Source organism: Euphorbia lathyris, chromosome 8, assembly GCF_963576675.1.
Source record: "Euphorbia lathyris chromosome 8, ddEupLath1.1, whole genome shotgun sequence".
NCBI lineage: Eukaryota > Viridiplantae > Streptophyta > Magnoliopsida > Malpighiales > Euphorbiaceae > Euphorbia > Euphorbia lathyris.
In genome coordinates this window covers 60,192,068-60,218,723 of record NC_088917.1, presented here as the reverse complement: position 1 = coordinate 60,218,723, position 26,656 = coordinate 60,192,068, and the positions used below count along the sequence as shown (strand labels likewise).

The 26,656-nt window shown below is 33.3% G+C and overlaps 2 protein-coding genes across 3 annotated transcripts; one reads left to right on the top strand and one right to left on the bottom strand.

Moving 5' to 3' along the window:
* Positions 1-561: 561 nt before the first annotated feature.
* Positions 562-8,773, top strand: LOC136202322 (heptahelical transmembrane protein 2). 2 transcript variants are annotated; one of them, XM_065992867.1, is made up of 4 exons: positions 562-860; positions 943-1,035; positions 1,135-1,198; positions 7,790-8,773. In XM_065992867.1, the coding sequence occupies exons 1-4, from the start codon at positions 682-684 to the stop codon at positions 8,462-8,464; spliced, it is 1,011 nt and encodes a 336-aa protein (XP_065848939.1). In that variant the 5' UTR covers positions 562-681; the 3' UTR covers positions 8,465-8,773. The 2 variants fall into 2 exon arrangements, with proteins under 2 accessions (XP_065848939.1, XP_065848938.1); XM_065992866.1 differs by having other exon boundaries at positions 1,132-1,198.
* A 242-nt stretch (positions 8,774-9,015) lies between these two features.
* Positions 9,016-25,825, bottom strand: LOC136202321 (protein REDUCED CHLOROPLAST COVERAGE 2). The gene is made up of 23 exons (XM_065992865.1): positions 25,490-25,825; positions 25,349-25,410; positions 25,139-25,231; positions 23,778-23,850; positions 23,243-23,626; positions 23,070-23,134; positions 22,844-22,975; positions 22,728-22,769; positions 22,100-22,624; positions 21,860-22,017; positions 21,087-21,600; positions 20,821-20,883; positions 20,637-20,738; positions 18,353-18,673; positions 18,171-18,263; positions 17,986-18,087; positions 17,783-17,887; positions 16,758-16,891; positions 16,213-16,396; positions 14,002-14,133; positions 13,804-13,916; positions 11,753-11,831; positions 9,016-11,640 (listed from the first exon to the last, which is right to left on the bottom strand). The coding sequence occupies exons 1-23, from the start codon at positions 25,557-25,559 to the stop codon at positions 9,472-9,474; spliced, it is 5,715 nt and encodes a 1,904-aa protein (XP_065848937.1). The 5' UTR covers positions 25,560-25,825; the 3' UTR covers positions 9,016-9,471.
* Positions 25,826-26,656: the final 831 nt, after the last annotated feature.

The window sequence follows — 26,656 nt, the reverse complement described above, 5'->3', positions numbered from 1 at the left end:
GGTAATGAGATGAGTACAGATAATTAAAAGTTAAACAGATAAGGGTTTGAGATTGACACTATCCGCGGGTACCCTACCCGTTGCCATCCCTATAGGTCATCATAAGTATTTAGGCAAATAAGATAAAATGGACAAAGCCTTAAGTGATTTGATCCTCCTCCTTTGAGGGTTGGGGGCCTAGCCCAACCCATAACCCTCTCCTATCCAATATAGGATTGAGAACCTAACCTTATCAACATGGAATTTTTTGTTATCCAATATAGGATTGGGAACCTAACCTTATTCAACTTTTCCTTTATATTTTTGCGTAAGTTTCCTTTTGGTAGATAAAATAGATCACCCAATTCACATTTCTTACCTTCCGTCTCTCTCTCAATAATCGAAAAAAACAACGTCTACTTTTCCCACGAAAAGTCCGTACTTGAAGCAATTATCCTCTACAATCACCTCATCCGAGCTTCATTACGTGTCAACTTCTCACAGGCTTACACTTTTTCATCCAAATAAAAAATAGACACATTTCCTTCCCCCAAAATAATATATATTTTACGTTTTCAAACTTGAAACTCTCTCATCATAAACAGCCAAAAGACAGAGAGACAGAAAAACAAGATAGAAAGCGAGAGAAGGAAGGGCCTTACAGATTTCGCCGGCCGGAGAGTCCAGAAGTCGCCGGAAAGAATGGTGAGAAGGAGGACGAAGAAAGAGAAATTCGAGAGGAGATTAGTAAAATACAAAGACTTACCTGATTATTTACAAGATAACGAATTCATCTTGGATCATTATCGATGCGAGTGGCCATTGAAGGACGCAGTGTTCAGCGTCTTCTCTTTGCACAACGAATCCCTCAATATCTGGACGTAAGTAGCATTTCGATTTGAATTTCATTTCAATTTGAGAAAGAAATTAGAATATCTAAGGATGAGATTGATAATATTGTAGGCATTTGGGAGGGTTTTTGATATTTTTGGGGCTAATGGTGATGAGCTGTATGGAGAAGATGGAGCTGAGAGGATACATCGCCAGTTTCTCCAGGTTAGCTATTTTCATGGTGGAGGGCTTTATTGTAAATATCACTAACTGTTTCTGGTTTTTTGGTCAATCTGAGCTTTTTTATTCTGTTTTTTACAGCAGCCAAGTTTCTGGAGCGTTGATGTTGAATTTTAAGAACGTCTCTGGTGATGATCACACGTTTACTGTAAGTTTTTTCTGTTATCACATTCTTTATCATTTTAAAAGAAATATTGTTAGAATGATGCTTTCCACGATTTTAATTATTTTACTAAAATATCACTTTATTATGTTAATCACATTACATAGAATGATAGATTAGGAAATATTATTACTTTAGTGATCACCAATAACATACAAATAATTGTATTTGATTTTTTTTTTTTTCAGTCTCACATGGCAAACATATGTGGTAGACATACATAACAAAAATGTTAAAAAAGAATCGATTAATTAGCAAGTATGATTTTTTTTTTTTTACAAATTTGGTTATTGACAGTCAAAATTAAAAGCTTCTGTGACATAAAATTGATTTTAGTAAGACTAGCTAGTGCACAAATAAAATTTACTCTCTGTTTCAAAATAAATAATTGTAACATTTTACCAAATCACACCTATTAAATGTATGAAACATAGATTAAAATACATTTTTCTCCCTATATTAATAATTTTCATTTCTTTACTACTCATTAAACTAAACTATTCTCCATACTTTAAAAACTTAAAATAACAAAAAGTGCATTTAATATTAAACTCATTAATAAGGATAAAATTAAAAAAAAATGCCTTAAAAACTAAATAAAAAATTTGATCAAATGTGACAATTATTTTAAAATGGAGAAATTTTCTCCGTATTTATTGTATTTTTTAAGATTTTATTTATTTATTGTTAGTGCATTTAGCATGTAATATTAATTTGAGACTGAGTGAGAGTGTTTGTTTTAGCTTTTCGTAGGAGCGTTTAACGGTCTTATACCAAACCGCTAGTAATATAGTGGTTGGTTATGATTATAAAACCGCAGCGGTTAGCGGTTTCAGAGCGAACATGAGCGGTTCACGAAAAGCTCCAATTTGGAGCTTTTCACAAAACGTTGTTTTTAGCTGTTTAGCTTTTGACAAAATTAGTCCAATTTTTTTTTTTTATTTACTTTGGGTATTCTTAAAAAAATATCAATGGTCACCTATTACTAACAACCTGACATATAAAATCGTTCTTTATTATTTTTCATCTCAACTAATTATACATTTGCCTTATAAAATATACCATGATTCCATCAAATTTCTAGTAATCAGCTTTAATAAAATATACCATGATTTCATCGGATTTAAAAATAGTGTTTGGACATTACATTTATTTAGACATTTATATAATTATTAAACTTTTACTATTTATTATTTAGATTATTTTTATCAATATTCGGTACAACATGTTATTTATATTATTATTTTATATTATTAAATAATGGGTATTTTCATCTTTTCATATATTAACAACAACAATTCTTTGTAAATTTACCAAACACTAATTATCAATTAGCTATCAGTAAACATCTTACTGCAACTATTAACTGCAAAAGCTAACAGCAACAACTGTGAGCTAACAGCTGAACCAAACAAATCCTAAATGTTTGTTTGATTTTTAAAATAAATTTTATTGAAAATTTAAAACCGACGAGTGGATGAAATTTAGATTGATATAATGAAATGGAAGAGAAAGTATTTAAATTAGCATAATTGTTAATAATATTTGTGCTAAAAATTGACAATTTTTTAAATTAATATTATGTACTTGCTTGATTTCTATGCATAATAAAGGTATATTAAGAAAATTAAAATTAAAATTAAAATTAAAATTAATTATTAATCTTGATTAAAAAAGAAAATTAGAAGTATTTTGATATGTACTAAAATCATAATTTAGGCTAAAAAGTAGTCCTGTTTAGGGATAATATTAATAAATGATTGGATTGAGTTAATAAAATTATTAGAAATGGAGGGGTGTGGATGTGGGTCCTGAAAACGATGTGGGTTAGTGCAGGGCATATCATACATAGAGGTGGAAGCCGCCGTCCATGTGATTTTCTTATAATGCAGCCAACGAAATCTGTTTAGGTTCTAGTATCAATTTGTACTTAAACATTGCTAACAGAATATGACACGTCATTTATATTATTCCGATTGTATATAGAGAGAGAAATCAGAACTTAACGGAATAATATGAATAACGTGTATTACATTCCATAATCGAAACCTAAATTGATATTCAAAGCCTATATTGATGTTATTTTTATACGTGGTGTTAAAATTGATACTTTTTCAAAAATGATAGGTGAAACTTTATCCCTATAATTTATTAGGAAAAAAAATACAAGTCTTTCATCTTTCATTTTTTTTATGCATGGCGTATTTAAATTTTTTATTTAACATATTAAACTCTTAATTTATTTATTTATTTTTATTATATTAAACTTTTTTAGGGGTATTATATTAAACTCTTAATGACAAAAAAAAAACATAGGGTTGTGGTGAATACCCTTAGAACATCTTTAATAGAGGGTGTCTAAAAGAGTACCAAAACTTAATACATAATTCTAAAATATAATATTTTATTGTCCATTTCATCCACATCATTTTTGGCAACCTTTACTTAAAAAATGCTTTAATAGAGGTTGCTTGAAAAGTTGTCATTATAACCCTATAAATTATTATTTTATTATAAATATAAAAAATAAAAGGTTCTAGATTTTATTATTTCTAGGAGATGGACCACAGATTTTATATTAAAAAATACTAATAAACAAGGTTGCTAAAAATTGGCAACTTTTCTTAGTATCCATAATCACTCTAATAATGGGCACCCTTTAAAAGTTGCCAAACCTGATACCACATCAGCTGACACTCTTTAATGAAAAAAAAAAAGTTAGCTTTGCACGTAAAATTGGTTTAATTGGGTCTTATATTTGACATGTATTTCAAAATTTGTATTTTTAACCATTCCAAAATACTTTTTTAAATGTGTAGTGTGTTATATAGAAATCGTAAAAATATAATTTCAAATACAGATTAAATGAGTAATACATTTTTAACCTATTTTTAACTGAATTAGATTATCACAACTAAATAAAATGGTAAGGAAGGGTTTAATATGATAAAAAAAATAAATATAAAATATCCAAATAAAATATCAAGAGTTTAATGCACAAAATCAATAAATTTCAAGATGTATATGTTTCATTGTTTTTTTTGTGTGTTTTTTATACATTTTATGAGTTTTTTATGCTCTTTGTAGTCCATTTCGTCCCTTTGCGGTTTTGTTAGGATTATTCTTTGTTGTTTTATGATTGTATTGATACTTTTTTCATCTAATGAAGTAAGTATGTTTATATATATAAAAAAAAGGCTTTTGCCAATTTCTTGTTATATAGGCCCCGTTTGTTTGGAGGAAAATATTGTGTTCTGGAAAATTTTATGCAAGAAAAATATTGTGCAGTAAAATAAAATATTTTTCTGTGTTTGGCAACAGCACTGGAAAATATTTTCCGATGTTTGACTACAACACTAGAAAATATTTTCCAACCACTAAATACGTGAAAAAACACAAAAAAACGTGAAAATTTGTTAAAAACACAAAAGTGGAAAAATGCCAAAATCACGAAAAGTAAAAAAAATATTAAAAATGTGAAAAATGTTTTTTCACATTTTTGTATGTTTTCTCGTGTTATTAACGTTATTGTGTTTTTGTGCATTTTTTCTTCATTTTTCCGTGTTTTCACGTTTTTTATTTTTCACATTTTGTTACTTTTTTGTGTTATTCACGTTTTTTTTTCATGTTTTTCGTATTTTTTTACGTTTTCGTGTTTTGTTTCCATTTTTTATCTTTTATCGCGTTTTTCACCTATTGTCACGTTTTTGTGTTTTTCGTATTTTTCACGTTTTTGTATAATTTGTGTTTTCTCACTTTTTCGTGGTGTTCATGTTTTGTGCCTTTCCAAGTGTTTGCTTTTTTTGCGTTTTTGTGTTTTTCACGTTTGTTCACATTTTCATGTTTTTTGTGGGTTTTTTTTCATATTCTCGTGTTTTGTAACGTTTTCACGTTATTCAAGTTATTCATGTTTTTTCGTGTTTCATATTTTTGTATTTTTACATTTTTTAACATTTTCCCAATTTTTCTCTAAACGCGTATGTTTTGGGGAAAATGTTTTACCCTTACCCTTTTAGGGTAAAACATTTTCCTTTATTTCTTCCTTCATTTTTTATTGACTTACCATTTATTTTCCTGCCCAAACAAAAACTAAAAAATTTAGAAAATATTTTCCTGTAGAATATTCTCCCCAAACAAATGGGCAATAATACTCTTCACAATTTATCATTCCATTTTGATTGCCTTCATTCCTGCATCACGCGCTTTCCCAATTATATAAAATAAGGGAAATTACATTCCTGACCCCTCAAGTTTGCCCTTATTTTCATGACAAGCTCAGAACTTCAACTTCGGGTTTTATATATCTGAACTTACATTATACTAACATAATTATCTCTTTCATTGTGACTACCTTAAAATAAAAATAAAAAAAACTAAAATTGTTTGGAACCACATTTTTCAATGTTATTGTTATTTTTTATTTCTAAATTATAATTTTTGAAGATTTATCTCTCCAAACAATAATTTTATTTCTCCGAATCAAATAGTACCTAAATGTTCTTAAAACTAAAAAATTTAGGAATTAAAGTTGCTTAAAGTATCATTTTGTTACGTGTTATTGGAGTGATTAAAAATTCCTTACCAAAATGACAAATATATATAAATAAGAGACATATGTCAATTTATTTAGATGAGTGTAATTACATGTTTAATATATTTAGGCTATAATTTTATTCTTATCATTTTTATTTTATAATTTGCCTTTTCCATGAAATTTCATGGGACTTAAATCGAAAACTATTTTATTAGTATTCACTTAAAAAAGTCAAAACTAAAATATAGAAAAATGAAAAAAAAAAAAATATATATATATATGTACAAATATATTGAAGGTATTAATGCACTTTTTTTTTTTGGAGAGAGGTATTAATGCACTTATTCATGTGGTTAGCAATATTTTGACAGTTATGCATAATAATGAATAAAAAATTTATATATATATATATATGACACCTTCTTATTTATTGGAATATGTAAAAAGAATTAAATAACAATATATATGAAAACCTGTTTAATTCGAAAAAAGAAAAAAAGAAAATATTAGCTTGCAATTTTCAAATTTATCTATATAATTTAACTTGATTCTCAAATTTTTAATTTGTTATATTTTAATCTTGGTGTAGTTAAATAAATAGTGAGTAAAATAGTCTATGTATGACATTAGTTTCATAATTTGTTCAAAAATATCAAATAGCATCTATTGAAAATTAAAAGTTCAGTGGTTCACCAAAATTACACTCGTATGGTGAAACGTAGTCTAAAAGGGTTATCACCTCCTGTTTGACTTTTTATATTGAAAATAGGAGTTTTAATTGTTTAGTTAGGAACTGTTGTTTACCTTTTTTTAGCTTTTTACAAAAGCAGCCTTTGTTATTCCAAGATCAACCGCAAATAGCAAACTGTAACAACAACAGCAAACAACGGATAAATCAAACAGGTACAAAACATCCTGTACACTTGGCAAGATTTATAAGTTACAGAAAACCTAGAAAAAGGTGAATCCTTGACTTGCATAAAAATGGACAACGTAGGTAGATTTGATTTGGAATTTTAGGAAAACTTAGAAATTTTTTACACAACTTCACATGTGTTAGGTAGTTATAATTTGAAGTTTTAGGAAAAATTAGAAAAAGGTGAAATCTTTAAATTTTAGAAAAGTTAATGAAGTGTTGCATAAGTAGGGTAGGTGGTTAGATTTATGGAACTGAAGAAGGAAAATTTAGTATTTGGTGGTTAGGAGGTAGCTGTCCCCATTCTAACAAAATGGAGTGGCCACTGAAATTTGGTTCAGTAGACAAGCCCTTCAACTACAGTAGAATGGTAGACCCAAAAGTATTGTAAAGTTAAGCTAAGAGGGAGTACAGCTTTAAATGAGCCCACCCGATTATAAACTGCTCCGGGTTTGATTTAATAAAAGTTTGATGGTATAGAGTTGGATTTATAAATGAGTTGAGTTTGAATACCATGAAATTCGGTTCGGAAGCTTAGGATCCATTTCGATTATAGGTTCATAAAACTCAAACTCGAGCTCGTTAATTTTCTAATGAGCCGAGCATAAGCTGATCAAAGTTCAGCTCAACTCGACTCAGTTACAACCCTAATAGAAAGGTGAAACATAATAGGTTGCAGAAGGAGGAGATGAAATTATTATGTATATAAAATATCACATCAAAACTATAAAAGTTCTCAATAATTTTAGTTATCAATTTCTGACATGATTACAAAAACAATTATATTGACACCATCTAATTTGACATTATTACAATTGCTATTTCTGTCACATTTATTTATATATATAGAGATCAAATAACACAATTATAACATGTTATCCCATTTTGAAATCCCTAAATTCAGAATCCCATCTTACCTAAAACTTGCAATCTTTAAGGTCCTAATCTTTTTAGGTTTTGTTGATCAAACGCATGATCTTCAATTTGACATATTGAGTCCTCGATGAGCTTGCAAATTTCATGTGTATTTCAAATTGTAGTTTTACAATTCTAACTTGTTAGAGTTTTTCGACAGCTACATTATATATATATATATATATAAAAGTATTTTTGTTGATTCGCGCAGGATTCGCAGTTGACTCACATTTCACAACAGTCAATTGTCCACATGCATGAACAGGATAACGAAGAATTAATTCCTTTATGGCCATGGTTTATTTTCTTATCAGGAGCAATGGGTTGTTTGGTCTGCAGCTCCATTTCTCACCTACTTGCTTGTCATTCCAAGCAGTACAGCCTCTTCTTTTGGCGTCTAGATTATGCTGGCATTTCTCTTATGATTATTTGCTCTTTTTTTGCTCCTATCTACTATGCTTTTTACTGTGACCCAATTCCACAAATCTTCTACATAACCTCCATTACTGTAATTGGTGTCCTTGCCATTATTACTCTTCTAGCACCTTCTCTTTCTTCGCCTCAATACCGACCCTTCAGAGCTACTTTGTTCCTCCTCATGGGGTTGTTCGGGGTGGTTCCTGCTGCACATGCTGTTGCTCTCAACTGGAACCATCCGCATGTATATGTATCCATCGGTTATGAGCTTCTTATGGGGATTCTGTATGCTGCTGGAGTCATGTTTTATGTTACTAGAATACCGGAACGTTGGAAGCCTGGTGCTTTTGACATTGCAGGACACAGTCATCAGATTTTTCATGTGTTTGTGGTTCTTGCTGCACTTGCACATAGTGCTGCTACTTTGGTAATTCTGGATTTTCGCCAGAGATCACCTTCCTGCTCATGATAAGCGTGGCCATGTTTTTCGCTTGGCGCAACATCGTGCGTTTCTCTAGTCTGTCCTCCCTCGCGAAGTTTCTGTTCTGCATTTTGGACTGAGAACCGGGGGCTTCTAGTCGTGAAATTTGTGTTGTAACTGTATTGGTAGTTGAAGTAGGGTATGAAGTATAAACATATTCTTGTAGTTGTAATTGTAATTGTACCTCAGTAATTGTGAACTTGCTTGCCAGATCAACTTACCTTTGGTCTGGTTGAGATCTCCTATTTGGAATTTAGATGAAAAGCATCATGCTCCATTAGAGTTGATGTTGCTGCACGTCCATAGCCACAACCTATGTTCTACCGAAACTGAAACAGTAGGAAAGGGTAATGAAAATGGAAAAGAAATTGAATTAGAAACGGACACAAAATGCGGAAACGCTAATGAAGAAAGGTTATCTTGATACTGGCCTTAACTCATATGTAACCTTCTATCTTGATACTGTTCATACAGGCACGAGGATTGAAATATCATCATAAAATGCAAACAATAAAGTTTACTTATGTTGCAAAGTAATATACAAGCAAAGAGAGTTTGAAACTTTATTAGGCCCTCAAAATGGTAATTAGTTGCTAGGAGTACAAGCCTGGAACATGTAAATTTTCCGAGGTTATTTCCTTTTTAAAAATATGACAACAGAGAAAATATTAATGGAGTACGAAAAAAAAAAAAACTCTAATTTAACAACGAGCTTCCCGACTGATCCTTTATGAGATATTCCGAACTGATGCTTTACGAGGCCTTTCTTCGCATATCTGTTACAACTATATTTCTCTTCCTCAACTGCAGCAAAACCAAACTGTATCCGAAATATTCACATTTTTTAGACCTGCAAAAGACTTTATCAAGCTCTACAATGCTTTTCCTCCAAAAGCCTCCATCCTATGCCTCAAGTCTCAGCTAATCCTCTTTTTTCATTGCCATGGTGGCCAGTGAAATACTTCATATCTAAAAAAAATTGCTACCTTCTTCTTTCAACTTGCAACCTCAACAGTTTCAGCTTCGCCGTCACTGTAATCTCCCCAGCATTTGTTTTCTTTCTCCTCAACCAAAATGCTACGGCATGTTTCTTTAGAAACAGCAGCATCACAAGTCAATACGTCTAAATTAGTAGTAGGCTTTTCTTCAACTTCAGTGTGTGCATTTTCAATTGGTTCTGTATGACACTTTTGTTCACTTGGCTGGGTCTCTACTCCTTCCGCTGGGGAATTTTCGACATTATTAGCTGCTGCAGCTTCATTTTTATCTTCAGCACATACTTCAATATTATTAGCTTCTGCGGCTTCATTTTCTTCTTCAACACCTATGTCAACATTAGCCGATGCAGGTGAGTCTACTGAGCTGCCTGGAGATGCTGGTGATCCATTCTCAGCCACTGGAACGCCATTCAGTGGTGTTGAATATCCACTCGGTGACACTGGAATGCCAGTTGGAGATAAAGGAAAACCATTTGTAGCAGCCAAATAACCATTTGGTGATACAGGATAGCCATTCGGAACCCAAGGTTGCCCAGGTACAAATTCAGCAGCATGAGGGTTCATTATTCTCGGAGGGTTAAAGTGATTGCCATCTCCATTATTTTCATTGTTATGGAAGCTAGGTTTGTTGCGGGGCATGCGATTTCCAGATCTATTATAACCACCAGATAACCTTGGACCATAGGGAACCCTTGCAGTTGCTGATTGATGAGGTGATCTCCGCACAGGATTGACTGTAAGCATTGGAGGGATATTTACTGGTGGAGGAAGAATTCCTACATGATCTTTTAAACCCGGAATTGAGCCAAAAACGGGAATTATGGATGGCTTAAATGGTGGTGCAGTTGCTGAAAGTTTCTTAGTCATGTCCTTCCCAGATTCTGCTTCATCTTGCTTTTCTCCTTCAGATGGCAATGGCTTAGCACTTGTGCTGCCATCGGATAGATCCTGAGAATTCTCATGCACCGGTTCTTCACTTGGAACAGAAGTGTCTTTGTCTGGCAACAGAATTGTATTTTCAGTTAAGGAAGATGTGGGCTCAGGACTCGTGGAAGTTGCTTCACATACACATGACTCTCTTGTTTCTAGCACTTCAACTTTGGAAGAGGCAGTAACTGAACCTCCTGTGGAAGTTTCTGAATTTTCATTTCCTGGAATTGTAATATTTGCAGCACTGGCATTTTCAACTTCAACATCAGCAGATTTATTTTCAACTTCAACTTCAGCGGATTTATTTTCAACTGCTCCCGCCTTCTTTTCTACATCATCAGTGCAAACACATTTCGTTTCTTTTGATAGTTCCAGCGACTCTGAATTCCCTACTTCTGCTTCTGGCTCTTCAACAACAAAACCTTTTCCCTGTTCAGGTTTCAAAACTTCTTTCCCCTCTTCATCTTTCAGTGCTCCAACCTCACCAGTGACCTGTGATGCAGCTGTTTCTTGTGTCACCTGAGGACTTGGTTCAACGGGATTAATTCCTTTTGGCAACTGTTCTGTCACTGCCTTCACAATTGTCCCAGGAGGAGCTAAAGCAACTTCTTTGTAGGAGAAAAGTTTTCCAGCCGTCTGAACGCTGATTGGACTTGTCACTGAAGATGGTTTGGCAATTTGATCATTTGTTAACGGGGTAGTTGGGGCTGATTTAGGGTTAGTTGATTTCTCTACCGCACCAGCTGTGGCACTGGAATTAATTTGTTTAGGGCTAAAACTTGAACTCTTAACAAACTTTTTAGGACCAGGAACACTGGGACTAGTGGAAGCAGAAGAATCATTTGGCAATGCCCTTGGAGAAGTAAAATTAGTTGGCTTTCCTCGAAATCTTGATGATTGAGATGCATTCATAAAGTTGGTATTTAATTTCGCTAGGCTAGGCCTCCTTGACCCAGAAGGTTTGCGACTTGTAGGTGATCGACCTTTAGGTACAGCTTCTTGCCATCCTTCATCTGAGTCATCCTCCTGTGTTATATCATCACTTGTACTGACAATTGGATGATCTGGGAGACTTGAATCAGTTTTTTCATTCCTAGATTCTGAAAATTGCACTTCAGATTTGTTCTCTTTGTCACTTGAATTCTCTATAACCGGATAAGTTGGTGACATCGTTTCATCCTTAGGAGATTCATCTGATGAGATTGTATCCCAGTTTTGTCCTGGTTTGCCTTTTACCTATAAGATGAAAAAAGAAAATCTCTCAAATTCCTTTTTTTTTTTAATTGAAGAGAAAGAGTTAACCCAAGTGACATAATGGAATTAATGCGAGCCAAGGGAAGCCTATGACCTTTGCACGAGCTTTCCTTTGAGCTTCTCTTGCTTTCATATCAGCATCTGGTGTTATATAATCCAAAAGGTCTGACACACTGTTCCACATAAAAAAAATATAATCGTAATTAGCACCAACAACTGCCACAAGTGAAGCTGCCTACTTAAACAGGTAGAGATTTGGTTAGATGTAGCATTGATTCCACAATCAAGAGAGAGACAGACCCTCCTAAAAGAGTGTGTTAAGAAAACCAGTTGAATTATTTAAGGCAGCTACAAGGTTATATTTGTATTATTGCTCAGTGTTAGAATTGAACAAGAATCACCATGCCAATCATGTAATGTAATAAATTTTTTTTTTCCAATGACCAATAATATCAGCTACAATTAAACAAAAACTTGGGACCTGTAATAGACAATATAAAATTATGCTCATCTACCTTGGCCAGTTGCCAACATGATATTAACTATTCTTATTACAAAAGCATATAAAAGAATAAGATAACGTAGATATTCAAACTTTAAATGTATAAGAGAATCACGGTAGTATTAAAAAGAAAGAGAGAATCATGGTAGTTTTAAGCTTATAATTGTGAGAATTAGACGTTAATTTAGAAGAATATTGGCTGTAAATTATGTATTTTAGAATCCATAACCAACAAAATTATGACGTGACAATGAAGCGGCCATTTATATTGACAATAATCCCGTGTTCAATGAAACAACCAAGCATATAGACATTGGTTGTCATTTTATGCGACAAAAGTTAGAAGATGATACAATCACGACCTATGAAGCACCGATACTTCTCGGAGGTCAACGTACGCGTATCTGATACTCTGAGTACAGGGACACGGAGGGATACGTACAGGACACGGCTGGGAAGTATCCCTTTTTTAAAAAAAATTAGGGGATACGCGGGGACACGTTGGGGATACTTCGGGATACTTTGGGGTTTTTTTTGGGTTAAGATGCAAAAATACCCCTAACGTTCAGGAGTAATTTTACCCCTAACGTCTAAAATGGTGCAATTTTACCCCTAACGTTTGTAGCCAAGAGCAATTTTACCCCTAACGTTGATAAATTGGGTCAATTTCAGAAATAATTCATCAAACTGTCTTCTCGGTCATGAATCTTATCATCTACACTTCACATGTGCGTCATTTTATCAGTAACAAATCATAAACATATGTTGGGATGTGAAAAAATATACTGTCTTTTGTACGAATTAGACAAAAAAGTTCAAAAAATTCACCGAATTTATAAATATTAATCTCCAATTCTATTATTAAATTACAAAAAACATGAAATCCTTTTTTTAAAATGAATTGATATGCAATTGGTGCAAAATAATGAATAAAAATATCTGTGTTTTATAATAGTGTCTGAAATTGACTCAAATTACCAACGTTAGGGGCAAAATTGCACCATTTTAGACGTTAGGGGTAAAATTGCTCCTGATCCAAAACGTTAGGGGTATTTTTGCACCTTAACCTTTTTTTTTAAAAATTTTTTGAAAGTATAGGTTTTTAAAAAAAAAAAAAAAAACTCAAAAAGTATAAGGATTAAAATGGGATGACACAAGGTATATGTGGATTTCTTTGGCTGAAAATTATTCTTGAAGACCTAAAGATTAAATGGGATGGTCCCATGAAACTTTACTGGGATAATAAATCACCAATGAGCATACCCCATAACCCAGTTCAACATGATACGTCAAAACACATCAAGGTGGATAGGCATTTCATTAGTGAGAAATTGGACAGTGATTTGATGATATGCATTCCGTATGTGTCAATGCATGAGCAACTTGCTGGCATTCTCACTAAGAGGCTTAGTAGCTCAACATATGAGAATTTTGTATCCAAGTTGGGAATGGAAAATCATATTCACTAGCTTGAAGGAAAGTGTGGGAATTAGTGACGTCACCTTAGGAAATATTAGTTGTAAATTATGTATTTTAGAATCTGATAATTTAAGGGATTTCTATTAGAATTTTACTATTTTATGGTGTATATAGTACCTATTTGTTATTCAATTTCAAACCCAAAATCTGAGAATAATTATTACCTCAAATGACCTTTACTAGAAATTGAGGCATCGGGCTTTGGAGTGCCATTGCGTGCAGCTTCTTGCTGCTCCAGAGCCTTGGACTCGAAATACTCGAGCCATGCAGCTGCATCCTGCAAAAATTTATTTGTATAGATTTGAGGAACAAGAACCATAGGATAAGAAGACATTTGATATAAAATATAAAAGTTATACTACCTGTGTGCGTAGATCCTCGGGTCCGAGTTTGGCTTGAAGTATTTGAAGCGTAGTTTGTTCATGCTGAACACTTAGGGAGTACGCTTCCATTAACGAGAGAGCAATTGCTATAGCATGGTAGCTGGCAGCAGTCTGAAAACGCCAGAAATATATTAAGATACAATACCCTTCGAGATTTGACCACAGTTTGCAGTACATACCCTAAACAAGCAGTTTTTTTTCTAAAGAAGCAGAGTTATTATATGCAGTATAATCTAATAAAGTCTTTGATTACTGAGGCTGTTCATAATGAGTATATAAGTTTTCAGTTAATAATAGAGCAAGACCGAATAGCCTTGTCATTCTTATTCTTTAATATTTGGTCATTTAAACCCAGAAAGTAGCAAACATAATGACAACTTTGTTATTAAAGATAATAATATGCTTTATCAAAATTTACTACGAATGTTTAAGCATTTTTATTTCAACTAACAAATCATTCCGATTTTGTTCCATATTAAATTTAAATTGTTATAAACTTCGCATTTCACAAAGCAAAACAAAAAGAAAAGCAGGATCAATTATGCCCAATTAAATAGATACTAATGCCTTGTTTAATTTCAGAAAACACTATCCTTTCTTTAGTTAGGTTTACCTTTTCCTAGTTTTCTAGTGCTGAAAATTCTAAATGGAAAAATGAAAAACGTGTTCATTATATTCTCTTTTTAGTTTTCAATTTTCATTGGTAAAATTTGTTCTGAACTTTTTGTTTTAATTTTTAAATTATCAAGATTGCATTGGAAGTATCATTCATTTGACTAAAACTATAAATATATTTCGAATTCTAATTTTTTGTAGTATAATGATATATTTCATAGATAGAAGTGCAAAACTAAAATTTGACTAATAAGATGTTTCATAATGTAAATGATAATATTCACCAAGTTGTTTTTTTTTTATACTTCCATATAACATGTATCTCTAAAAAGCATGGTTGTCAAAACCGGACCGGTCAAACAATCGGAAAAGACAAAGGGTCAAGGGTTTGAGGTTTAACCGGGATCCAACCGGGGTTCAACCGGTATTAAAAAATCATGTGCAAATTATATTTTTATTCATATTTAATCTTATAACATAGTATAATATCAACTATATTCATAAAAATTATACTAATATAATAACATTTATTTAGTATCAAAACATGATATTAAATTAATAAATTTAACATGACAAATAAATATAAAAATTAAAGAAAATATATACTTTTAAAATTAATAGTGATTGTTTTTTATTAATAACTAACATGTAAATATGCTAATAGGATATGTATTTTATAATTCAACTTAAATTTAAATTTATTAGATTTTTAAAATTTATTTGTATATATTTAAAATCTAAATGCTAATTAAACTGTATTAATATTGAAAAAATATAATGATTTTTTAATGATATTTATCTAAATAGAAAAAAAATAATACTAAAACATATTTTAATTATTTAAGTTATAACATTATTATTTATTCTTTATATAGCTATAGACATAAGTGAAATGGTAGTGTAGTGATGTAGACCAAAGGTTCAAGGTTCGAATCCTACCTTTGTCAAAAATTTATATTTTGCCGGTTTGAGCGGGTCTGAACTGTTTTCAAGGATTTAACAACTGGACCACCTCCGGTCCGAAATTGTGACCGGTTCTGGTCGAACCGGTCCAGGTTTGATAACCTTGCTAAAAAGAAAAAGGGTTTCAAGTCCTTAATTTAAATAATAACAAGAAATAGGACGAATCCCATTAAAGAATAAACAAAATATTCATTTCAATTTGTCAAGAATAATGTAGTAGTTTTAATTTTTTTAAAGAGAAAATGAGCATGTAGAGTCCATAATTACTTCATAGAAAAATTGGAAGCATCACAAATAAAAGAAAAATGGGAAAATTAGGAAAATCCTTTTCCAGTTTTATATATGAAGATATTTTTGCATCCAAACAATGATCCAATTCTGAATTTTTTTTACAAAATTTCCTTGAAAACAAGCCTCAATTTTGAAAAGCAAGAAAGGCCTAAAAGGCTAAGACTAAAACTTCCTTGACCAAATCATGAAATTCTATCGCACCAAAAAAATCAAATCTAGGCCCAATTACAAGTGCACATCCCCTTAGTGCGTAGCTTGAATGTATCCAACTAACCCAGGTGTGTGTAGAGAGAGAGGGAGAGAGAGAGAGAGAGCACTTGCCTGTATATGATCAGCACCAAGTAATCTCTGGTTACACTTCAGAGCCTCATGGAGGTACCTAAGAGCAACATGGACATTTCCCAAACCTTCTTCCATCATTGCTACATTAATGTAGGTTGCAGCAGTGTTTGGATGAGATGGCCCACATGTTAAATGTAAAAGATACAATGCGCGGTTTACATACCTAAAACCAAAAAAAATGCGTAAGGGCATTTAAAGAGAAGAAATCAACTTCTCAGCGATTAATAATTTTTTGTATCTTGGTCTTTTGAATTTTCTGCTTAGCACAGCATTCTGCTTGAGACAATGTAGCATCATTTTTCAGTCAGTAGTGGGTATTTGACTAATGATTAACTTACGACATTCCATATAGATAGCACCAGCTGCAACCCATTTTTTCAGTTGTTATAAGGCCATATGGAAAAATAGTTTCACAAGCAGTTTCTTTGGATTATTGTAACCAATACCAATACCATAATAAAATTAGACTCCATATGCAAACAAAAAATGCATGCCAGAGAGCTACTTCAAGTAGAAAAGCATACTTCAAGGCTAATTCTGTATGTTGAAGACGATAGTAAAAGACAGCTAGATCCCCATAACTTTTCATTGTATCAGGATGGTCAAGTCCAAGCTCCCTCTCATTAATATCCAATGCTTTTTGCTGATATATGGTTGCCTATATAAAGTGAGTGAAGTTAGTGCACTGAAACCAACTGCAATACATCATGTCAAATGTCATTTGAAATATCTGACGTGTTTAAGTTGTATCTGCATCAATAAGGTAACTATAATGTCTAATTTGCATGAAACCGGTCCTTTTATTTATGCACTTGGACCTCCAATAAAGGTGGTATCTTGTTTTTAATTGTAGCCTATTTATTATCGGTGGTTTTCACATGGTCAGTGACTGACTATGTGAATTTGGTCAGTTACCATAGATCTAAGCTTATTGAAATCCTATGGTGGAGATTAAAATCCTATGTGAACTTATTCAGTATTGTCGGCTATTAATATGAAGTGGACCTTTAACTATCAGCTTGAGCTGTTGGTTCAGTATTGTCGGCTAAGTGGACCTTTAACTATCAGCTTGAGCTGTTGGTTCAATCGGTTTCCATGACATGGTATCAGAGCCAGTTTGACCAAGTGGTCCAAGGTTCGATTCCTGGCAGCCCCATTTGTTGAGTTATTTGCAGGACATGGTAGTAATTTGGGCCTGTGTTTGTGCACACTTCAAGCCCAGTGGGCATTTGCGTGTGGGGCTGTGTCATGGACCTTTAACTATGAGTTTGAGTTGCATGACAAGTATATACAGAGCCTATCCAAGCAACAGATTTTTCATCATCATCATAAGAGTAGCTAAATTTGAGTCATTGTTATATATGTCATCATCATAAAGAAAAATAAAGAGCCAAGAGAAATTTAAGGAAGAAAAGTCCAGCAGAAAAAAAATTCACTTTATCTGATTATAACATCTTCGCAGTTCAGACAACTAGGTAAAAACTAGCACATACAAAGCCCATGAAGCATATATACATGATAAAATATACTAGAATGCTAAGGAAAAAACCTGATTAAAGTCTCCAGTATGGTACAGCACTACAGCCAGTAGACTATATGCTCCCGCAGTCATTCGATGATAAGGACCACAAACTGACACAAGTTTTGAAAGTGCCTTCGAAATTCACAATCAAATTTGTTCAGACACTGGTTTTATGAATTGATATAAGATATGATCAAATGACAACTTAAAACAGAGGCAATATCTCATACCTTAGTGCCATAGTTGACAGCATCCTCCAATTTACCTTTATCCAAGGACGTTTTTGATGATTCCAACAATGTGCGGCCATCAGCAGATGAACATGCAACATGCTGTAGGAAGAAGTAACATTGTCAAAACAACTAATATATTGCAATAGCAATATTTCATTCGTTACATTTTTGTCATCACTCACCTTATACACGGGCACCATGCTTATAACATCTGACATTCTAAAAGGAGATGCAGTGTCCATATCATAGTCCCTAGGAAGAAGCTCAAGCCCAACCTGAAAAAATATGAATTCCGCAATGAAATTATAATATATAGTATTATTCTAGGGAATTTCATGAAGTGGTAAGTGGAAAATGTTCAAACCTTGTGGGACAACCCACGAAGAATTGCAAACTTTCTTAGGTCCTGGAAGCTCTCATGCTTCCAATGCCAACCAAACCTTCTTAAAAGGAATGTTTCCACCCACTTCCATTTCAGTTCATCATCGTTTACAATATCCAGATCCTCCTTTTCAGAAGAAGGCATGCCTAACAATACATTTAGACATGAAGCAATGGACACCGCCAAGTCATCAACATTATTAACTGAAGCAACAACAGCATGTAATATGTGTTTGTAGGCTCGCACAATCATTTCATGTACACACAGTGATTGAACATGAGGGAGTTTGTCTGCAAGTTCAACCTAGAAGAAAGAAGGAGAAAGATTAAGGTTCAAAATCTTCAATCCAGCTATCAAGATAAGTCTACTCTGCAGGAAAATTTGAAATGTGATGCAATGTTTAGTTGGTCACAAGAAGGGCTAGGGCATTAGAACTTCAAAAGCAATGATATGTCACAATATTGGAAGAACAAAAATGGAAAAATAAATCTGCAATTGCTTCTCATTGAGTATACTGGGGAGGAATAATGTTAGAGATAATAAAAACTATGCTACCTTATCTATCAGCTTAACCTTTTGGGTTAAATAACCTTTTGGGTTAAATAACCTTTTGGGTTAAATGGTTATTCAATATGGTAGAAAGGGCCTGTGCTTTTACGTGCTTCAAGCACAAGGAGGCATTCATGTATCAACTTAAGCTTTTGGGTTAAATGGTTCTTTGAGAAATATAAATTGTGAAAACTCAACTACAGGTAACTCTCTCAAATAAAAATTATAACACATAAAGATAAAAAATGACCACAAATGACTAATTTTAGCTTCAAGGTCTTTCAACCACCTCTACTCTCTAACTAAAAGATAATACCGGGCCCAACTGAACTTGAAAAGAAATAAACAATATAAATCCCCCCTTCCCCCTCCTTTGCCTCGTTTTTTGGATCATAGTGCTACTTGAGAGTATTTAAATCTGTTCTGCAAATTCGATACAACTGTTGAAAGATTGTTAATTGCACCATCCTACCAGCAAACGTGTTATTACACATCTCTAAAGAAGTAAAGATCTTCAATTGTTCATGTAGAATCATAGATTCCACAGTATTGTATAGATAGAAGCATACAGATAAAATCTTATGTTAAAATAATAATAAAAGAAAAGAAAAGAAGTATTATGGCTTTCTAGCCAGTTTATGATGTTGATACTGAAGAAATGGCAGCCCTATTATCAATAGCAGCAGACGTACTAATTGTCAGAAAGATTGATTCCTTGATATGGTTTCAAAGCCTCTTATACTAAGAGGTCGATGGTTCAAATTCTGGCAGTATCATTTATTGTTGAATTCATGGTACAGTGGGAAATATGGTGTATATGCTTAGGGCCTAGGGAGCATTCACATGTGAGGGATGACATACAGATAATAATAAATATTATTTTTGGGCCTTACCTAGCTTAGGTTTTTAGATCAATTGGTTCCTTGACACTACACTCTATTTGATGAAAATTCAAACCGGAGCAGACACCCGTCTGTTCCAAAGGACAGCCCATCCACAATTCCAGACAGCCTGCACGCAGTGAAGAGCAACTTTCTGGAATTTACCAGACAGCCGGTCCAAATCAGCGATGGCCCATCTTACACATTCTAGAGTTCGAGAAAAATAATTCTAGACAACATTCATAGGAGCGGACTGCCCATCCACACCAATTGGGAACTCAAGGTGCAAAAGCAGACAGCCCATTCCTCCAAAGTAGATGGCGCGTGTGAGGACTGAGCGACGTTTACTATTTGTCCATGTTTTTCTATCCTTTCTGTTTGTAAATTAGTAGGGCTACATTACTATTTTCGTCAAAAATTTCTATGGTTTTGTAACCCTATAAATCCATCTTCTTCACATTCATGAAATTAATCTTCATCAGTTGAATCAGAACCCCTCTTTTGAGACTTTTCTCTCAAGAATTCTTGGTGGATTCCATGAGTTCTAGGTGGATTCCTAGTCCCGTTACTCCAATTCCTCTGCAAGTTTTGAACTAAACTCTTACCTGCGTCTCTGTCTGTTCAGTTTACTTCTCCTCACAACTAAACTTACTCCAACTTTATCAACTGTGTAAAATGTTTGTAAACTGTATTTCTTTCTGCCACTTTGTTTTACTTACACATATTAAAGCACCACAAGAAAATACTAACATAATACCTGGCAGAGTCTAAAGCTTTTTAAATGCAATGGCATTAAAATTAGGATGATACGAGAATAAAAATGATGGAAAAATTACCACACGCCCTAAAGAACACATCTGCAAACCCCTAGTATGCATGAAGTCGGTCAAAGTTCTTCCATCAACCGGTGATAGTTCAAGGGACCCAAAATCTGCCACCTGAAAAGTTAACATAAGATACAAATTATGATCTGAAACACCTTAGTAGTCCCAAAAAAATGTTGATTACTAACAAACGAACCAGTTTGGGAAGAGCAGTATCTGCATAGTATGTATGTGCCATTTCAATCAATTCAGAAGGTGACTGCAAAATCAGAACAACCAAACATATGTAGTCTGAAAATCAACAAGGTATCTCTGTATAAAGCATGCAAAAGATAATAATAATAATAATAATCTTCATACTCCATAAATTTGAACTTCAATACTTGTAGTTGTAGAAATGACTTGATCACATGGATATTGAAAGAATACAGCAAAACATTTACCAAAAGCCAGAAGAAATACCTTGAGATGAAGACCAGTTTCTGATTCTTTAAGACGCAAATATGCAGCTTCATGGACTAGCTGTTTCCACATGGTTTCCATTTCCTCTTCTTTTTTCTCCAACTCTTTCTGATTAGTTCCATCCAATTTCTTGTTCATGTCAGACGTAGAAAGATCTTTTCCCTCTTCAGTTTTACTACTTCTGGCATCTAGTTTCTTCTTTATCTCCTTTAGCAATGCACCTTGCTTTCCAAGTCCCTTTACAGCTGGCTCAGGCTTAGTTTCTTCACTTTTCTTCGATTCAGTTTTCCCAGAAGCCTGATTTTGCAAATGTTGAACCCAACATGCTCCTAGCTCCCATCTAATAGGCTTAGTTTGCTTTCTAGGTTCGTCTTGCAACTTCAGTAGACTCTCTTCCAGAACTTTCCTCACCAAAACCCGACCAGAACTTAAACTTTCAGAATCACCAATCTGCACTCGTTGCACTGTACTAGGTGATTGAGATGAGGATGACTTGTGCAATAGCATTCTCAAGCTGATTTTATATATATGCATATAAATAAAGTGTCAGTTAGCAACTCAGAATGCTCTTATTGGGTATTGAAAGCCACTATAATAGACAATTTCCTTGCAAAAAGTGTCGGTATTTTGTGCATGTGTCAATTCAGAGCATACACTAGATTCAAGGAACAAAGGACAAATAGAAAAGAATAAATAAATTATAGATAGGTAATATAAAAAATAAGTAGCTGTTTACTGAATAGCCATATGCTTAACAGCTGAACTGAACTCACCTATTAACGTTCAACGCATTGGCACCTCCTTCAGGCTGGTCCTCAATTTCAATATCCTGGGGAATAGGGAACCCCTCCCAATTTATCTCAGCTGAAACTTTTACTACAGCTGTGTAGCCACAGTGTCGAACAACCACAACTCCCAAAGTAGAAGTATCCTACAACCAGAAAGTGACTTCTTGAAATTATACAACCTGCTTTAATGAAAATAATAATCACATGAAACAATCATTTACTAACATGAACAGTTGCGCTTTCATCAGCAGTTATTCCTTTTAGTAAATTTCTCTGAGCAAGCTCTTCTTGAGACATTCCAAGAACTCTACCCCCATCATTTTTACAATCCAACTTTGTACTTGCATCAGGAACATCTTTTGTCACATTAATTAGCAAATCTCCAACTTTTTCCTCATGTGAAACTAATTGGGTGGCATCATTTAAAGAGTACTGGCTATTTTCAATAATATGTTTGATAAATGCAATAGCTCTGAAAACGGAGACGTCGACGAATAAACTGTGAAGCAGAAAGGCTTTCCTATCCCGAATTTGCCTCTCTTCGGCTGTTTTACAAGGCATTGATGCCAGAATTGCAAATTCCTTTGCCCACGGCCTGTGATCATGTTTTCCATCTCTTCCCAGTCCACCTCCATTCCCTCCCCAGTTCTCATCTTCCATTGGAAGTGGAGGGAAAACAGATGGGTTATCAGCAACAATGGGAGGAACAACCCATGTATTTGATCGAAAACCATAAGGAAGATTGCCAAACTGAAATAATAAAATAGTGAAAAACATGAAAAGCTTTGAACCACAAAAGGTTTCCCATATTCATTATCCAATATTGAGGCAAAAGGAAGGTAGGTAAACCTACTTTGTTGTGCTCCGTGAAAGCTTTCATGAGAGCCTTATATGCCTGCAAGCAAAATCATAGATTCGTATATGATATCCATGAAGAAATGACAGCACACATATTGGAATATGACTTACAGCGTCAAAGACCCTACTAATCTGCTGAAGGAGATTGACTAAAGAATGGCAGAGAAGTAAACGTTTTCCAGCAGGATAAAATCCTTTCCGTGATGACACAATTGTCATTGGCTTTCCACTGCAAACCCTAACCTGTAATTTACATTTTCTCAGTCCCTGTCGTACAAATGGCTATGTATAACTAATTAATTTCAAAATTTCATTGAGAAAAAAAAAGAAGACTCACATCAATCTGAAATAAATCATCATCTGTTTTATCCTCGAGGAAAGGACGCGTCGACCTCCTAATGTCTGCAATTTTAACCCCCAAAACACCGAATTCGTAAGACAAAACAAAATTGTCATGAGGATTCCACAAGTTTCAAGTAGAAGAAGGAGCAAATGATTTTGAAAACTAACAGTTGACCGGTGGTGTGAGGTGCGAAAACGAAAAGAAGTCGTAGAACTGGCCCAGGCGCGGTGGTGGACACATCGAAATGACCCCCGCCGCCGCATCTCCTTTCTCCAACACATCCTTACAACTTTCCTTCCCAATTTTGCAGTTGGCGGCACAAATTTTCTTATCTCCTCCTGCTCCGGTTTTTGGCTTGGAATTGGCATCGCCTCCATTGTCAGAGCTCTGAATCGGTTCAATCTCAGTGGAACTGGTCTCTTTAGGTGCTGAATCTTTCAAATTGGTTCGAGAGGTAGGTTTAGACGATGAATGACCGAAGGAGGTAGTGCAGGCGACGATATCAAGGAATCGCCGGATGTGAGCTACTGCTTCTTCTTCAGTGTAGTCCTCTGTAACCGAAATTTGAATTCTCGTTAAATTCTTACTTAGGAGAAAATAGAACAATAATTGCGTGACTGTGAGATAAATTCCTATGTCAGTAAGTTCACCTGAAGAAAAATGGAATTGAATTAATGAGCGGTTAGATATGTGGGTCCTTACCTTCAATAATGGTGAGGTGGCAAGGTTTGAGAGAAACAATATCCACGGAATCTTTCAGCCTGGGTCCCCGTACCTGTACATTTTTCTCCACTTTAGTAACACGTGGCATCCACGTCATCAGACCTTTTTCTTTATGGAAGCGTATTCTATCTTTTTTTTTATTCCGAATTAATACGATTATAGTATAAGTTATAATTATTCACTTCTATAAAAAAAAAAAAAAAGTTATAATTATTCACTTCTCAAATTTATTTTATCTAATTTTATACTTTTTTTTCATATTTCATTAATTCAAAGATATTTCAGAAAAAATCGAGTATTTTTCTCCAAAATTATATATATAAAAAAATTAGATAAATGTTCGGATGAAGTTACATTAGAATAAATTAAGCATCTTTTTTCTTAAAATGTGTATTATAATGAAAAAAATAGTATCGTTAGTAAAATAATTTTTTTATTAATCTTGTACTAAAATCAATTTGATCTGAGTGATAAAAGCTTTAAATTGTTTAAATTAAAGATTTTGAGTTAAAATTTAATATTAAAAATAAATTTTAATTGAGAAATGAATTGTTTTAGGGTGTTTAGATAACTCGGAAGGATTAATAAAATATAAAAAATTATTAATATTTTTATTAACATAAAATTTAAAATTATTTATTTTTAACGATATATTAACTTAATGATGTATCAAATGATTGTTTAATTTTTTATTTTAAAAATCATATATATCTATTTATAAATGGACGAAATCATTTTTTATTGTATTTTTTCCCAATATTTTGTTTATAAAGTAATATGATTTCATTTAATATAAGATTTACAGATATTATGAATTATTTTAAATAAAAAAAACACTAACATGTTAATCATAAATCAGACCACCACATTCATCAAAAAAAAAAAAAAAAAAAAAAATATCAGACCACCATATTATGCAGTGGGCCACTGCCACGGGCTTCATAAATGAGGCTTTCCAGAAATGGAAAAAACGGATCATAAGTCCATCAGTAAACTTCAATTTCTTCCTTCCAAATTTGTGCATTAAATTAACATTCAATTTCATAACATCACAAACACAGCTAAAGTTCATTTTGTTATTCCTTTTTTAGTAAATATCTAAACTTTTAATCCAAGTATACACTGTATTTAATTACTATTGTTTTCCCATTAGGTTTTTCTGTCAAAATTGAACTAAATCATATTAGAAAACCAAATTTGAGTTGTCTATTTAGAATTTAATAACGAATTAACTCCCATTATGAGAAAAAGATTCAATATTTATGAAAAATAAAATAAAATTGAATTGTTTTTATGAAAATCTGCAAATAATGTAAAATAGGAGTACAAAAGAAGGATACCTCGTGAGACAGGGAGAAGTTAGTAAAATGGCAAGTCTCAACATGGACCCCTAAAAGCTTTCTTACATCCAAAATCCTGTCCGTCGAGATACCCTACAAAATTATACATTTATTATATTATATGGTTTATTAACTGTTAGTTGGGAGAAACAAATTAATAATTATTTATATATATAAATACCATATTGTATACACATAACATAAACATACCTTAAGGGTGACTTGCGAGTCATCTGGTGTTTCAATGCTAATTTCAATAACTACAGGCAAAACTGCACAATGCAACAATTCAATCATCAGTTTCATAAAAATGCATAATTCAATCCAATTTTGGCATTGCATAATTCAGACCTTTCTCTTCCTTCTTCTTTTTTTCCCCCTTGAGTTTATGTGGTTTTGCCTTTCCAGTTTTAGGAGCCATTTTTCCTCCAAAAAGAGCCCCCCAATTGTTCACAAGATTGAAAGATAAGAATTACATGTAGGAATGAATATGAACCCAGTTATTGAATTCTCTATTCCAAGAAGAAGGAATGAAATAAATGCAAAAGTGGGTATTTATATCTATGTGTTGGTGTTTATGAAGCAAAAAAAGTGGGGAGTTTTGAGAAAATGAAGAGTGAGAGAGAGAGAGAGAAGTGGTTGAGAGCACAATAAAAGTGAGAAGAGAAGAGAAGAGAGGAGGATAGGATAAGGTAAGGCAAATGAAATGGCTAAGTTTCACACATGGCATGCACATAACATATAGACTCAATTTTTATGGCTAGCAATTTTAGGCCTCTCATTTTGCTTCTTACGCTATTATCCTTTGTCTTGTCTCTCTTCTAACTTCTTCTTTGCCTTTTCCAAGTTTTATAGTATCTACTAACTACTAGACTTTTTTGGCAACTTTTTAATTCTATCAAACTTCTATTTCATATATTCGGCTCTTATTATATGGAATCTAGGTGTGTGAGTTTGAGATTCAAACATCATTAAAATAGGCATTCATAATCAATTAAAATGGCAAGTTGTTGACAACTCTTGAATGTTATGGGTATGGATTTCGATTGTCCAATAACGAGTAATGTCTAAGAAAAACTAAATGCACCGAAAGAAAAATACATACTTGAGTCCCGAATGATGTTTGTTTGTTTGGTTCGGTTGTTAGATTGTAACGGTTGTTGTTAAGGTTGTAAATTAAGCAGGGTGGGGATGGAGACGGCTTCTTCCATCGTTGTACCCATCTATAGATATCCTCATTTATGAAATGAGGAAAATATAGTCTTCAACTCTATTTTTATGGTGATTAGAATCCTCGTAGGCTTTCATTCTCCATTTCTTCTAAGGAACATTTTTTCAATGAAATTTACAATTTTGTTGTATAACATATCAATCATGTTATATAATATGCGGTACGATTAACTTTGTTGGGCAGCGCTTCAACGTCTGTGGGACTTTTTGATGGTTGGGATATGACAGAAAAAAGATCAAGGTGAGACCGTTGACCGTTGACCATCGACTCCACTTCGATGCTGAAGT